Source organism: Pleurodeles waltl, chromosome 9 (genome assembly GCF_031143425.1).
Source record: "Pleurodeles waltl isolate 20211129_DDA chromosome 9, aPleWal1.hap1.20221129, whole genome shotgun sequence".
In the NCBI taxonomy this organism is placed as follows: Eukaryota; Metazoa; Chordata; class Amphibia; order Caudata; family Salamandridae; genus Pleurodeles; species Pleurodeles waltl.
In genome coordinates this window covers 541,545,655-541,563,115 of record NC_090448.1, presented here as the reverse complement: position 1 = coordinate 541,563,115, position 17,461 = coordinate 541,545,655, and the positions used below count along the sequence as shown (strand labels likewise).

Below are 17,461 nucleotides of genomic sequence, written 5' to 3'. Positions count from 1 at the left end.
AACTGCCTTGAACTCCTTGCGGGCTCATTTACGGTCAAATGCTGGACCAAATATCAGGTGAAGTGTTGCATCCTCTTGAAGATGGACAATGTGGAGGCAGTGCATTACATAAACCATTTGGGAGGCACCAGCTCCAGAGCACTGTTGGACCTGGCCAGGTGTTTCGGAGAATACGGTTTGGAGAACCAGATATCAGTAACGGCAGAGCACCTTCTGGACCAATCCAATCAGGTAGCTGACTGTCACTCCAGAAACTTGAAGGATGCCAGTCTATGGCAGCTCCACCCAAGCCTCCTCAACAAGATTCAGAACCTTTGGGTTCCGTTCTCGGTGGATCACTTTGTCTCCCAGCTCGACCACCAGATTCCCAGGTACTTCAGCTGGGACGGATGTGTTTCTCCAGGACTGGCAGGGGGAACAGGGATATGCCTTTCCACCATTTGCCATGATAACCCATCTCTCAGCCCAGGTGAGGAGACATGAAGAGGACCTGGTGTTGATAATGCCAGTTTGGTATCCAGTTCCCCAGGAACTTTCTAGAATTTTCCGATCCCTCTGCCCCATTGTTGGGATCACCTCCGGGATCCTGACGGGAATCCATATCCTCAAGTGGTGCAACGGTCTCTGTGGCTTATGGCATGAAGGAATACCAGGAACAATGGAAAGCCTTAGGCATTTTAACACAGGTTGCTTCTCTCCTATCCAAAGCATGGGCGGATAACACCACCTAACGTTACCGATCCATATGGACTTGATGGTTGGACTGGTGTCATAGCAGACACCTGGATCCGGTAGGGGCTGACGTTGTCCATATCCTGAATTTCCTGGTTTCCCTAGCCTCGGAGGGACTGGCCTAGAGAAAAATAAACACCTTCAGGTCCATTAATTCGGCTGGGCATGGCCCTGTGGGGGACCACCCGGCGGCTGAACACCCCCTGGTGAGAAAGCTTATATGGGGCATTCAGTTATCGCTTCCACCAGAGCCCATGTACTCGCCCTATGGGATGTTAAAAAGGTTCTGAATCCCTTCTTGTCACAGCAGGCCAAGAAGTACCTTTCTCGTAATTGGCTATCCTGCTGTGCCTGGTGTCATGCAGACGGGTCTCAAATATACGGGCCCTGAACATTAAAGGTAGAGTATTCACCCCAGACGGGATGACTTTTCACATATCTAGAAGAATGAAATGCAATTCCTGTATAGTTTCTTACCCTTCCTTTCCAGATTCCACGGAGCTGTGTGTTGTGCGCTGTATCAAGAGCTATGAGGCCATGATGGCTGAGGTTCGTCCCCATGGGGAGAACCAACTGCTGATCACCCTCAGGAAACCCTTCTGGGTGGTGTCCACCCCAACTATCGCAAGATGGACGATGCAGAAGGCAGGCCTCGACACACAGATTTTTGGGGTCTACCCCATCAGAGGGGCTATGGCCTCTAAGGCATTCTCACTTGGGTGTGAAAGAAGGACATCCTTAATGCGGCAGATTGGTCCTCTATATTCGAGAGATTTTATTTCAAACCTATCCCCCATATGGCGTTCCCTGGTGGTGGGGAAGCTTTAAACTAGCGTAATCCTCGCCTATGGTTCCGGCATAGAATTAAAAATGTCCTTGAAATCGTAGTGGAAAGTTTCAATTCTATTAAGGACACAGACTGGAGGATTAACCCGCCCAGGAATAGTACGCTCATTTCCCCTCCCTCAGCTATTCATTGTCAAGGTGAGCATTCTTCTCCTTTCAATGTAATTGTTGCAGCTATTATTGACGTGAACCGCTTTTGTTATTACAGCAAGTTAAAGTTATGGTTATGGTTTAAATACTGTGTTTAGTAAGTCATGGTTTACAGAATCATGGGTCTTGTCATCTGGTTTTCACAGGATCTGAGGAGTCCAAACAAAACTGAAGAAGAATTCAGCTGATCTTGGCGCAGGAAGAAAGGGGAGGAGCCGACAGCAAGGACAGACTTTATGTATATCATGGACTGTTCGTTGGTTGAAGATGTTGGAATGTTGGTTGTTCTCTTTTCCCAGGTGCCTATGGGAAATGTAGTTTTATACATCTTTGCTTGGCTGCTATTCAATAAAGCGGAGAGAAAGGCGTAATCCTTGCCTGCGATTCTTTAATAGAACAGAAATTTTCCATTACGATAGCTAGGAAATTTTTCATTCTACCATGATCTTTGGAGATGAGGCGTGGCTCTTGCTAAACTGACAACAAAGAAAAAATAAAGGAATGAGAGAGTTATGACAAAGCATCTGAAGGAAGGCTTATGTAAGGATAAAAGACGTATGGGGAAATGAGCTGTAGGGTGCATCAGTGTATACCATTTAATCCAGGTACTAAAGTACTACTCAGAATTTTATTGAAATATGAACACTGGACACAGCAGTTTAGCCATTTCATATAACTTTGGTAAGAAAAGGATGCTTAATTGCAGTCCTGTTTCTGCATCACTGGCAACATCATTGAAGTTATGAATACTATAACAATTGCCCAATCTGTGTGGGAACACTGGACCTCCATTATCCAATATATGGTGAGAAGTTAAGAGTTCAGCAGGAATAAAGGCACTGAACCATCTCCAAACTGCCAACCCAGACAAGGTCTGGCAATGCAGAACCGGTTTCATTATTACCAAGTCAATCAGTGCTAAATTTACTGATGTTTCAAGAAAGAGCTGAACTGATCCTGCGGAGACTTGAAACTATGACCTGGAATACTTATCCACACCGAGACATGCTGCCCAGAAAATTCCATTCTTCCATCCAATTTTATGGCATTTCTTCTCCAGGTCTATAAATAGAGGGTTGTTACAAAGCACACTATGTTATATTGCTAATGATGAACACTTCACGAGTACCATTCCTGTGTCCAGACTAGTTAATATGGATGACATATGGTTTGATCTTCTCAATAAACCTGCTAAGTGTGTCTGAAGTATCTCGTTGTTTACATTCAATAATGAGTAATAATGGAAAATATGTTATGGAAGGACATGTGTCATGCAGTGATCAGTACAACACTGATGTTTCCTCTAGTGTAAGTGTTAATAGAAAAAACATAATAAACCGAATGATTAGATTCTACATAATTCTCAGAATTTCTGGTCTATAGAGAGAAACTTTTATTGTCAAATCAACATAATATTGCTAAAGTTTGAAAATAGTTCTCAACTATTTGAAACATGTATTTGGCGCATCCCCGGCAATCTTTTGCACCCCATGTAGTACAGCGTAAAATAAGTTATGTCTAAAAACATTTGATAAGTGGTAAAAAAAAAAAAAAAAAAATTGTTCTGCTGTACTGCAGCCCAAACATATTTAGCACTATTTTACTTAACAACAGTAAAATCACTTTTTCTCAGCGTGCAACACAAAAGAAAAACATATGTAATCCCAGTATGGTATCAAAGGCATCTCTATTAAATCTTTGAACACAAACCTTGGACACTAGAATGTGTGTGGGATCACAGAATCATTATTATAAAAGCGATGTGTCTCTTTTTTTTACTTTTCTTAGGTATCCCGAAAAACAATTCTGTTCTTCTTAGACAAATTAAAATGAAATGTAGGTTTATCAAACAACTGGGCAGTTTTAAACGTGTAATTATCACTTCTGAAAACGAAAAAAAAAAAGTTTCCCTCTGATCAAAAGGCAACCAGGTTTCTCTAGATTTCCATAAAACACTGCAACAGCAGTTAGAACTAAGTTTATTTTCCCAGGTAATTTAGACATCCATAAGCAAAGCCAATAGATCTGGCTTGTTTTAGGTGTGTGTGGTCTTTGTAGAAAAGGTGCACGCAGTATGATATGTTTTAATGCTGAAACATGAAACCCATGTGGAGGCATATATGTACACAAATAATACCTAGAGATAAATATACACACACAGAGACAACACACACAAAGACACCTGCAATCAGACAGACATATTGGTGCCTGCAGATTTTGATTGGATTGTTAGCTTGGAATGATTAAATGATAATTGAATGGCTTTCAGCGAGTTCAACGGAGGGTGGGTAAATGGTTCGATGCAGCTGGATAGATGCGGGTGTGGACTAATTAACAGCGATGGGATGATGGATATGTGTTTGGGTGAGGGTGGAGATACAGGATACCGTTTCAAAAGGTGTTTTGAAAAATAAATTCTGCCAGTGAATGCCAATGGAGGTAAACATATGGCAATCATCTACTCTATCATTACTCACAAACATTTTAAAATGTTTACTCTACAACTTGACAGAAAAAAACATAGTACCATTTTAAATTTGATTCATTTATATTATCATTATTAAAATTGTTCAAAAGTAATTACAATATCCGGATAAGGTCACATCATGTTCTATCCCAAAAAAGCTTGTGATGTTGGGCCTATTATGCATTGGCATAAGCAGCATGAACAATTAGTAGTATAATATATCATCTATTGCACATAATAAGACCTTTAATCTTCCCACCCGGAAAATGTACTGCTGTCATCTTGCGCTTAACCCCAATGTTTTTGTTCTGGTCCCAAAGTGTGATGTCCCCTAGGACCTCTGAAGAGCAGGTGATTTAGAGATAAACTGTGTACCTGATTATTACCAAGTACTCATCTCTCATATTATATATACTTATCATGTTGCACAACATTTTAGGCCAACAATAGCGCCCTTTCTTTCTGAATTCTGGGAACAAAACCACTGCCCAGCGCAAGGACGTGTAAATTTGTCAGATGTATTAATCACATAGAAGATCTATCTAAAAAGTTTAGTAATCTTCTACTTTTGCATAGTTTGTGTGGTCTTGGGCATGAAAAATTTACAATCTGCTTTCATTCCTCAATGACTAGAATATCATCAGGATGCCTAGAAATTATAAAAATCCCTAAGAACTCAGTCCACTCTAAACAGAACTAAACACAAAACAAAAACTATTGCAGATACCAAAAAGCCACTGCCAGCAACAGTTCATCAAGAATCATTAACACACCATACAAGGTACATGTCAATTCCAAAACGGACTCATAGGGCAATCATCCAAAGAAACTACCTGAAGTGGTAAGGCACATCTTTCGCACTCCACCACCAAGCATACACTACACCTCCACCTCCTGGTCCCTGGTGCACATGGTCCATGAAAAAAAAAAGAAAGAAAAAAAAAAAAAAAAAAAAAAAAAAAAAGAAAATCAAGAATTTGGCATCTTTTCCACTGATAAAAAAAAGACCAGGCTTTGCAGTCTCTATACCAGGAAATATGGTCCACATTCTCAAAATCAAATCCAAGGATCCATTAAAGATCTCTCAAAAAGGTAATGCACTTCTGTCATCTAGCTTCAATGAATACATCTTTGTAGGAGCCATGGCCAATACTGCCCTCCAGTGTCAAAGTGCCTACAAAATTGTTTTTAAAAAAAACTGTCATGTAGCAAGGAAAGTTCAAAGTTAACCTGAGACTGGTCAGAACTTTCTCTGCCCACAGTAAACAAAACAAAAAAAATCAATAGCAGAGCCAATAAACATATCCAAACAGTTAATCCATGTAACAGGTTCTCAACTCTGCAGAAAACAACTTAAGGCTCTGTGGTCTCACAATTTCTGAAAAAATGTATGCAAATCCTTCTGAAACACCACAATTTATGTTTTGGACTGGGCAATAAAAATGTCTGCTCTTTAAGTGGTAGATAATACATTCTGTAGCACGAATAAAAACAAGGCCAGTACTCCTCATTTGTCAGCCGAGTTCCATCATTGAGGACATTTTTTTCATTTAGTCCATTGTGAAGCACCTGGAGGTCCTCAGTCGATTCCTTAGCTGTAGCAGACTCTTTTTACAGCACAAAGAACTGATCAAGATAGAAGAATGGAAATCCACACCAACCCCAATGCCCTTTTGGCTTCCGTAAAGTTGAATCCAGTCACTTTGTCTTTTCAACACATACATCAAACCACTTTTAGAACAGACCAAAACTTCATGCATTACGGTCCATCAATACACTAATAGCACTCAGATTTCCCATAAAATCACAACAGGACATAATGCACGTCACTACTCAACTGAAAACCATAAAAGTGTGAAAGCCGAAAAACTATTTAATTTTGAAACTACACAATTCTAGAAACAAAACAACTACAACTGTAAAGTGAATACAGGAATGGAATACAAGATCTGGTACTGTCCAGAGTAGCCTACTGCCACATCCTTCTGACAAGGTTTGGAACTATCGCACTAGCCCCCAAAGGCTGGTCATCTTTTAGATCCTATATTCAGCACAGGCAGTTTGGTCCGTATTCAAAATATTTGCCCCATTTTGTGGTCTGATGACTTCTCACTAATAATTGAAATGGGAGATCACTGCTCCAGTAATAAAAACACTCCCTCACCTTTCAAAGCTACCAGAAACAGGAAATGTTTAGACAAAGCACGGTTACAAAGCTTTTATTGGGAGAACTCTTCACTCATATTTGACCATTATCAAGCACTACAGGCTTCGTTTCCAAAATAAATCATATTATAGCTCAACCTCTTGATCTCATTGTTCCCTCAGAATCACCCAGCACCCACTATCCTAATTTACAAGGGTTCTCCCCAGATCTGCAAGTTTTGGAATTACAAACAGAAACGTTGAAAGAGCAGGACAGAGCGATGATTCTCCCACATTTTGTGTTCAATATCAGCTGAACCCATCTGATAATACCCTCAACAAAGGAGCCTTTTATAAAAAACAAGTTGCTCAAGTGCTAAATTCTTCCACAGCACACTTTTACATAGTCTTGCAGTACATTAATCCTTGCTGCCTTCACTCCCCTCTTAGTGCTTCAAAGCACTACGTAAACAGCTGTCTTTGTCCTACAATTTATTGCTTTGGTCTAGTCAAGACTGACTACGGCACTAGACTATACGTGGGCAACTCTGATAGGCTACAGCAATACGCTAAAGTCCTGCATAAATTGCTGTTGATCTAGAGCGCTGCAGTCAGATTCAGTACAGGCAATGAAAATTAAGAACACACTTCTCAACCCCCGGAAACTGAACTGGCTTGCTATGAAAAAAGGATCATGTATAAGTCTCTTACTATAGTTTGTAAAGTCATGGTTGACTACAGTCTTGGAATTCAATGCTCATACTACTGCTAAGGCTATGAACAATATTACCCCAGAATGAGCTTGACAAACTGTCTAAATTACTGCTCAACATGTTGTGCAGGCTCTCCCTGTTCAAGACAGTGGCACTACCATGTATACTCTACGTGCGCCAGAATGTTCCAACGCTCATTATGCAGAGCTGGCTCCGTGCCCCGACAGCTAACAATCTGTGCATTCCCATGGTTGAAGAGACCACTTAATTTAGCCTCTGCTAAGTGTGTGCACATCACAATTGATGGTGGGCTAGCCATGGTGGACATGCACTTTTATTATTGGGCCACCCTTTTCCATCTTCCGCCAAACCACTTCGTTTTGGGGTGCCCCAGGGATCGACCCCCATCTCGCTGCTGTTTGACCTGTACCTTGCTCCTTTAGCTGGCTTGATTGAATCTTAGGGTGTGAGGGTGATCTCCTGAGTGGATGACACCCAGCTGCTGTTTTCCTCTCAGGAACATTCGGAGACAGCACTCTACAAATTCAATGAATACCTTGAAGGGGTAATATCTAACGTCCTTAAGTTGAATTGTGACAAAAGCAAAGTCCCTTTCTTTGGCCTCAGCAGTCTCCCCACTCCGAGTTTCTGGTGGCCTGAAGCATTAAACCCCGCCCAACACCTGCAACCTCTGCCAGGATTTAGGTGCTATGTTCGACTCTGTTCTTTCCTTCTCGGCTCAAATCATACAGATTTCTTCAGCTAGCATTCTTACACTTAAAGCCATAAGCAAGTTGCTACATCTGGTCCCACAGGATACCCATTAAAACTGTTGTTCACAAAATTGCTACCTCTCGCTTGGACTACGTCAACAACCTTTACCTGGGACTTGCTGCCTTTCTGACTCAGGCTTCAGAATGCTGCACCTAGACTCAAGCCCTCTTCGACAGCACATCTCCCCATCTAAAGCAGCTACACTGGCTCGCAGTGGTGAAACGCAATGATTTTAAAGTGCTCAACTGGCTTATAGAGCCCTTGCAAGGAAAGGCCCTCTATATCTGAGAAAGCGACTGGGTCTGTTAAAAAAGACAGAGCACTGAGGTTGTATAACCTCCACCTGACGCAGATCCCATATTTCTTTAGGGGCTGCTGTGGAGGTAGCTTCCTACAGTACTTACAGCCAAACACTGGAACGCTCTGCTTTTTAATCTCTGCAGGGCACAGCCTGTCACCAATTTAAGAGAGATTTAAAACCTTTGTTGTTTGACTCAGATTAATACCGAATGTTGCTCTCTGTGGTATCATGTTTTCCGCTTTGAGCGCCGGGGTGCATTCAGTCAAAACAGCTGTGCGCTTTACAAATGCTTTTTGATTTATGATTGATTGGGTGGCACAAACCCTGGTTCTCAATGACTGGTTGCATGGTAAAAGGGAGGAGCCCGTATACAGGGAGGAAAGACCAATGATTGGCCCAGACAACTTATTGGGTCTCATTTACAGAGCACCCTCCCCACAGGCACTCCTGGAGGTAGCCAAAGTGGTGCTGCAGTTGTGGAGATCGTCACTGCAATGAATTGGCCAGGACCAAAAGATGACACTGGAGAACCTTCTCTGGAAGGGGCACTGGAAGGCCCATGCAGCGCAACTTGAAGGGTTTCATGTTTGGGATGTAATTGAATATGTAGGAAGGGGGATGTATGGCAAGGGACACACATGAAATACTTTCACGAGCTCCAGGCAGAATTCAACCCAAATAAATCAGTCTTATCAATATCTACAATTGCGTCATGCCCTCTCGTGCCACCAAGAGTCGCTATCCGAGGATCCTGAATACAACCCACTTGAGGCACATTTGCCTATGGGCCCCTTGGGGAAGGGAGGGATATCCCAGATTTGCAAAATTGCTGGTTATTCACTCCATTGACCTCATGTCAAATCTACAAACGCGGTAGGAAAGGTGGCTGGGACAACTGAACAACAGTGACGGAAGAGATACGTGTATGGCCCCCAGTAACCTAGTCATTTCAGCACAATTGCACCTTATCCAGATTACATACTTTCTTATAACTTACTTGACTCCCCCCAACGCCTAGGGAAGGCACACAGACTGCCACAACCTAAATGTTTCCGATGTTAAGAACTAGGGCGGGAAATTTTCCACATGGCATGGGAGTGCCCTATTATAGTGAAATACAGGCAAAATATGTTTGCCACTTTTGAGAATTCTAGATACTGCAATCGACTCTTCACCGAACCTTGAACTGCTTGGGATTCTTGACGATCTGGGAGGTCCCCGAGGTGATCGCACTCTGGTGGGGATTGGAATGGTGATTACAAAGAGACATTCCCAAACACTGGACTTCTACAGGTCTCTCCTACATTGCCGCTCTGGAATGAACTGGTGTGCGAAACATGAAGAACCCATTTACATTGCAAGAAAAGTACACAGAAACATGCCAATATCTGGGGGAAATGGTAGCCCAATTATGGACAGTGATAATTGGTGTTGGGTGCTACCTTATGATATATGTATCACCAATGTCCATGTAGATGGTTTTCATAAAGAATCACTATGTGCAATGTACGGTTTTGCTCATTTTCAAAAATCCATACATTTGGTATTTTTAAAAAAGTTAACGTTCTGCTCCATTGTTCTTCAAAAGGAATATGAATGTTGAAGGAGAATCAAGAGTATAAATAGTAGGAGGCATTGATATCTTACACAAAACATAAAAGTTATTCACATAAAACAACCTCTATAAGACGCTTCATTGAAAATATTTACTTTCGACCACAAAATTTAAAATATGCCTAATTAATTGTATGGGGGAATTCAAACATTATTAGGGTTTACTCTCATCCCCAGGTCTGAAAAATAGGATCTCTGCTTCGTCTCCTTTGTTTGAAGGGCTTAGAATTATGTGTGACCAAACTTCAGCTAAATTGCTCTAGAATCAATTAGGCAATTTACAGTTTGTCTAGTTCAGAAACTCTTTGCTTGTCAAGCTTTGTTGAGCTCATCTTTTCGACTGCTGTAAACATTTTCTGCTCTCTTTAAACAGATTTTCAAGCAAATCACTGCCTGATGAAACATAAAACATATTAAAAAGAGTTAAGTGTTGCAACATCATTATATCTCTGTTAATAGCTGCCTTATAACAAGAAAGGCACTGGCTGAATTTAAGAAACAATGTCACCTCTTCAAAAGAAGTCCTTGTTTGAGCTTTCCGTTCATTTCATTTTTTATATTTTTTTTGCTTTTGATTTTTAGAATAGCCCCAAATAATGTATTGACGAACATGAACCAACGTTTTTAAAGAGGATTCATGCTTCTTTTCAGACTGCAGCTGAGGGAATATTTAGATGGATTACTACATTGCTTTCCAGTAGAACCCCAGACTGTAACACTTGCCCCACTTAAGACCAACTATTGTTCATGGTGTGTGGAGTCACTATGTATATTTGCTATATAAGTTCCTTTCAATACTTTAATTCCCACATTAGTACGCCAGTCTTGAAATTGTGTTCAAACTGTATACGTCATATTACAACATAAAAGTCATACTTTGGTAGACCGGAGACATGAGTGTTGTGGCAAATTGCTTTGCAAATTGCATGCTTGCAGTGGCAAGCTTGATGAACCAAACCGGCAAAACAAAGATGATACTTCATGGAGACTCACCGTAAACTTGATTTTTATACTTTGGCATTAGTATTTAGGGCTATCAGTTATGGCACTGTCATAAGTCGGTTTAGTTTTGTTTTCACTGTTTGCTTTCTGTGAACCCTTAAGTGTACAATAAGTATCAGCTTTATATATTTTCACTATTGACATGTTGAGGAAAACTCTTCCTCTTTTGGTTCAAGATCTCAAATTAAAGGTTACAAATGCAGTATTGTTTTCTATCATAGACTATAGAAACGCTTTATCTGGGCATACCCAAATATCTGGAACAGAATCCTTGGGTACACGAGAAGGTGGCTTTCAGGCTCAACTTTGGCATCCCTCGAAGTGGTTCAATAACTGTAACGTCTAGCTGTGAAAGGCTCACAGTGCCTAAAAGGGTAATCTTTTAGTCTTTGAATTTCATCTGACAGCCACGTCTTTTGTTTCCTGCCCATAATGTCTATACTCAAGACTGCTAAGATGTTGCTCTGCTTGCTCGCTCTGCTCGTCATTTTTGGGGAGTTTAAAAGTTCTGAAAATAAGAAAGGCTATGGTGGGAGGATGTTCCATTTTTTATTAAGCAGAAAAATAATGCCCGGCAGAATTCATTCCTTTTCCTTTCCAAAATGACAAGTTTCTGCTTATTTTCTGTGAGATTATCTTGACGGGACATCTAGAAGGCAGTTGTTTGTTTTTGCCTGCTTTTGATCTTAGGGAGTTGTACTTTACAAAATTCAACAATGCAACAAAGTGAAATTAGTAACAGATTCAACAGGTGGAAATCTCTATGCTGGACAGATGGAAGAGACACTAACTTGAAGTGTCACTCCTTATCAGATAATTCAACTACATCTGGAAGGAATTGTACATGGAACAATACTATAAAACCCAAATGTTAAGTGTCACTGGCTCAATCCAGATCTCAAAATAACCAGATTCAAAGCAACACACTTAAAGAGGTATGTCTTTCCCACAAATGTACCTGAATTTCCATTTGTTGCTTTTGCAAATTTTCAATGTACTGCATTCGCTGTTCTGTGAGTCTTCCAAGCTGTTTTTCGAGTTGGCTTATCCGATCACGATACTGTTGTCCATCTTCAATCTGAGCCATCTTTTTCACCTGCTGATCAGTCATCTTTGACGATAGCTGATCTGCCTGCAGTTTGCGAATCAGTTCAGAAACTGAGCCAATTTTAGCATCCAGATCACTTTGGGCCTAAAAGAATCAAAAAATGAATTAGAAAAACAACTAAATTATGCATCAACAAATAATAATAGGAGCAACATTTTGTGTATCGTTTATTTGTGGATTCCTAAACCAATGCTATGTAATTTAAATGGTCTATAAAATGGTTCACCTGCTCACAAATTTGCATACCTTGATAGGCAAAAAATGCATGAACTAAAACTGTACCTCTGAAACATCTGGTATTAACAGGATATCCATTTGCAATCAGCCATATAGCTACTACCATATCGAGCAAATATGTTAATGGCATTACCTTTAGAAGACCATTGTCTGATTATGGTCAAACATCACTGTAAGTCCAATTCATGATGATTTAATTCATTTTTTCCAAGATGTATGCAAGTAAAAATGTCACCTCCAGGGTGTTCCCAAAGCAAGATTTTCGGTCCTGTGCATCATTTATTTCTACAAATTGCTCAACAGCAGTTCACATTAATATAATTCTGGGTGCACTCAGGCGTGATGATACAGCAGCTGTAAGCCAAGTCAGGAGCTAAAAGCAAACTATTGGTACTAAATAGAAAGAAACAGCAAGCACAGTTTTCACCCAGGTCCAATCACTGGATTAGCGTTGCACTTCAATAGCAGTTCTTTTCTGACTGCTGGGTAAGAAAGCAATCTGAGTGGTGAATGAATTAAGAAAAGACCAGATGCAATGAAGAAACATATTAAAAACAATCTTTCTAGTTATTCAGTTAGCTCTAGAATTTACTCTCCATCCTTGGATGGTTGTTCGAGTGTTTTATGCAGTGCTAACATGATGCTGCCATTACAGAATGCTCAGTGACCGCCTAAGCAAAAAAACAAAGTTGCAGCCAGTCCTAAATGAATGGTGAGAAATGGGACATTATGGGTAGACATCAGAGGGCAAATATCCTCATACCCTTAAAAGAGCCCCTGAATTCAAAGTTCAAGAAGGGAGTTACGGAGCTGTGTAGCTGGATACGACTATCATCTCTGTCGGATTCCATCAGTGGGTAATGTCTAGTGCACATTCCATGAATCTGCATCACGTATGATGACAGCTGTGGAAGCTGGGCCTCTATTAGGCTGGTAGAGGGTGTGCAGCGTGAGGTGGAGGTCGAGTGAGTGTGTAGTTGTGTACTATTCTGAACTGCGATGTGCACCCTTGCCATAAGTAGAACGCAGCAAGTCTGTAGCTATTTTTTTATTTTTAGCATCAAACATGATAATCATGTGAAGATGATGATGGCCTCCACAGAAATGTTTTCGAAGCACACAGAGAAATCATGATTCTGGAGGAACGACCCTTCCTTTTTGAGCATGACTACCGTCAATTTACCAGTCACATTTCGGTTGCCAATTGCTGTATTCCAGCATTAAACTGCTACTAGGGAGGTTAAACATCTGCCTATGCATAAATAACGTGTTAAACGTATATAACAGTGAAATACTGCCACAGAATGCTCTGCATTATCCTGCATGTTTTGCCTTATCATGACACATCATTTATTCGGATCTACCACATCATTTTGTCCTCCACTATCGCACAATTCTAGCTGCCTAACAGAACAAGTTTAGGGGCGAGGCCAGGAGCCCGAGCAAGTGCAGTTCCGCGGGCCGAGAGCTAAAATGGCTGCATACAAATACAGTTCGACACAAAATATGGGGCGTCTATAAAGCTGGAACACGGCGGAGGCGACTAATTTAACCTGTGATCACGATTTGCTAACCGAATCAGCTACACCTGCTGGACCACTCATGAGGTGCTTAAATTCAAGATGGCAGTAGCCCGATGATTTGTGGGTGCCCCTGTCTGCTGGGGATCTAGGCAGCCCTAGACTCCCGTGCCCTGCCGCCGCCGCCTGCCCTGTAGTGCCGCTGGGGTTGGATGGCATGAGATGGAAAGAGCGGTATCTTGTGTTGTTGAAGTGGCTCCGGACCGCTACCATGCTGACACACCCATGACTAGCAGGCAATCAACTGCGTCTGAGAACTGGCTGAAGCAGTCATACTGAAGCAGTCATATTGACTGCTTTGCTTAGGGCAGGCGGGTGCTTGCTGCCTGGGGTGCTTGGGAGGCCCTCCAAGGACAACGAAACTGCGTGCAGCAACTGCGGGGCCTGGACCATAAAGGTGAGCCGCGCTGCCCCCGGTGCCTGCGACTCCGCGTCTGTCAAGTAATCCGGATGCATATCATGCAGGCCTCAGCGGCCTTAGGGACTTCCCCACTGTGGTGCTGTCTGGGGCACCCTGTCTCTGCATGCGAAAGCAGCTGGGGAGCGGGCTCCTGATAAAGGGTAACTGACCCCTTCTGGTGCGGGCAGCTGTCAGCTCCCCGAATTGTCTACGGAATGTGACTGGCGAGCCTCTACCCATTGGTGCTCCCACCGTAGCTGTGTACATTGCCTGTGCCACTGGAAATAACTGACGGGGTGGGGACCCTGTCTACCTAGTAAATTATCCACCACACCACCACTTCATAGGTGAAATTACCAGCGAGAGGGACACATTAACTAAGGTTGCACTAGCTCTATCACCGGTACTGGCAGTGGCTTGCACTAAAAGTCTACAGACACTGCCCGCCTGGTAAGAGGATCACATCTGTAGTACCAATGCAGTGCGGGTGGCTTCCCCGGCACGGTTGACTGGGAATAGCAGATGTTTCCTCCCTTGCTCCAGGAAGCCCTAATTGTCACATTGCTAAAATCGGACAAGCCAACCGACGTCTGTGAATCATACTGATAATCCTCAATGATTAATACAGACACCAACATTTTTGCTAAAATAATTGCCGATAGAGTACATCCCCTAATGCCCAACTTGGTCCTACAATACCAAACTGTTTTTTATAGGCCCACACCCTCGTTGCAATACGGCACTATCTGGATCACTCTGTGGCTGCAGCGTCAGTGTTACTTGATGCCGGGAAAGCCTTTGACTCCATTGAGTGGACCTATATGTTCACTATACTGGGCCCATGGGCATTCCAGAGACATTTCCCCAATGAGTGCGCTTACTGAATACCACTCCTATGGCTGGTTTGCAAGTCAATGGACATACCTCAAAGACACTACCTATATGTCGAGGCACACGTCAGGGTTGCCCCTTATCCCCAGTACTATTTACCCTGGCCTTAGATCCTCTGGCATGTGTGCTCCACCAACGTCATGCACACACTGCACTACGTTTTAGATTACGCAGTATTAGTGTCTCTTTTTATGCAGACGACATGGTGCTACATGTCTGTGACCCCCATACACATTTAGCGCCTACTCACCAGGAATATACGCAGTTTGCATGGCACTCAGGCCTTATCATAAATTGGGTGAAATCGATTAGATTCAATCTGATGCCGAACACAACACCCTTCACTCTAGATTTCGATTTTGAGGGGACTGCAGACCGAGTGAAATATCTAATTATCTGGTTTCACAGAGACCTGGAGTTAGTGGTTTGAGAAGATTACCGGAGGGTAGTGTTGAAACTAGAAGAGCAGGTGACAAGATATTCTATCTGCTAATGAGAGCGTCATTCTAGACTATCACTCATGAAAATGATAGTGCTTCCCAAATTCCTCTACCTATTCACTAATATACCCATTGTACTTCCACAACACTTTTTCAAGAACATTAGGTCTCACATGATCACTTTAGCCTGGGCCGAGAGACAACCTAGGATACAATGACCCTCCCATATGCACAAGGCGGATTTGACACACCAGACTTACTCATATACTATCTCCGTGCACAAGCAAAACTTGAGCGCTACTGGAATACTGCCCATGCCTACATACCACAAGTAGCTGTAGAAGCAGATGATTCATACCCTCTCCCACTGAGCTCTATTCTGCTATACAAGAAAATGAAGAAGATAAGAGGGGAAATAAACACTGTTGACTGTACTACAACAGCGTGGCGGCAGCTGGGAGCACGTGTCAAGAGACTCCCACTGTACGCACCAGCACTCCCCCTGCGATATCACCTGGCCAGCTCAGTAACACATGGAGCCTGCACACTCACCCTCTTACAGGGAGTCGAGCTTAAAACTTTCAGAGATGTATACAACACAGGTCAATTTATCACCATGTCTGACTTCCTACACACAGCGTGCAAGATGCCCCTGCTGATATTTACCTGTTATCATCTACGGGCAGTGCGGAGAGATCATGCCCCTCCTTTCCGGCCCACTGACTGTTGGGTATGACAAACTGTAAAGAGCAATTAAAAATTTATGCTGAGGAACTACCGCAGACGTCATGACCCAAGGACATATGGAGTCCGCTCACAGCTTATCTGTTGGCAGCCCCAATCAGAACATAATATAATATATTGTTTAGCTAGGATGCCAACTCTGGAGAGGGTTGGAATACGTATGTTTATATATGTACTCATTGTCACTGCTGATTTATTAATGTATTGTGCTAATTACCCGTGGTAACAGATAGTTTACTGCCTATCTCTCTTTTTTATTTTGCAGAAAATCAATAAAAAAAAATAGTAAAGAAAAGTTATTCATATGTGGAATTTAAGGCCTTTCTAAAAAATCTAAATTTCTAAAGAAATGCTTCAAATGTAAGAAGACAGCTTACGTGGGTCAACCATACATAAAGAGGAAGCTAATGCCGAGGATAATGAGTTAGTGGATGTGCAAACCCCAGGAATCTGTGTTTGATCAACCTTATGGTTACCAGTTCAAAATCTGGAGGGTTCACTACACCTTCAACCCGTTTAAGGTGGATAAAATGAATAGTATTGAATTTGGTTATATTAATCATTTTATATTAAGCACCAGGATTCATAAGGGGTGAATATAAGTAATACAAATACATGTTATGATAAGTTTGTATTACATAGGAATTTAACAAAATATTGGACAGAAATATTTAGGGAAATATCTAGAACTTCTGGTGTACGTATTACAAAGACAATATAAATCTTTGTAATATTTAAGAATTTGAAGATAAGATTTTTACAATGTTTATAAAAGGATCACGATCACCCACTTTTTTTTTTTTACAATTACGAAGTAGAAGGATTTATAAGTGTGCATTAATTGAAAGTATGTGGTAGACAAAGCAATTTGTGAGTTCTGAAAAAATCTATTGAGTGAAAGTTTAGATAGGTAATTGCTATACTGTAAAGGCACTATTTCTTGTAGTTTGCATTGTATCTCTTATAAAACAATTTGCTCAAATATGTACTGTAAATGCTGAAATATAGCAACACAGTCTTCATTCAAAAAAATTACATTTTGCTGGCTTACCTTTTATATAATCTAAAAAGAGGAGTATGAATCTGTGGAAGATGAGATGCCATTATTGTGGGATGTTTCGAATTTTGTGGACTGTAAGAGGTTCGATATTTCAGAGGATCTAAAACAATGAGCTTAAATGGTACGATCAGAATCAATAGGGTTTTGCTACTAACTCTTAACAACTGCAGGGCCTAGAGTAAAAATTGGGCATGTAGAAAATGCACACCAACATTTCCCCAATTAATTAATCTGAAAAATTTACCAGATAGTCCTGC

The 17,461-nt window shown here is 41.6% G+C and overlaps 1 protein-coding gene across 3 annotated transcripts in view; it reads right to left on the bottom strand.

The window, feature by feature from the left end:
- The window catches only part of KIAA0586 (KIAA0586 ortholog), a 587,996-nt gene that overhangs the window by 539,711 nt on the left and 30,824 nt on the right, over positions 1 to 17,461 (bottom strand). For all 3 annotated transcript variants that reach the window (XM_069207463.1, XM_069207462.1, XM_069207464.1), the window contains exon 6: positions 11,703 to 11,936. In XM_069207463.1, coding sequence (XP_069063564.1) covers positions 11,703 to 11,936 — 234 coding nt within the window. The remainder of the gene's footprint in view (positions 1 to 11,702; positions 11,937 to 17,461) is intronic.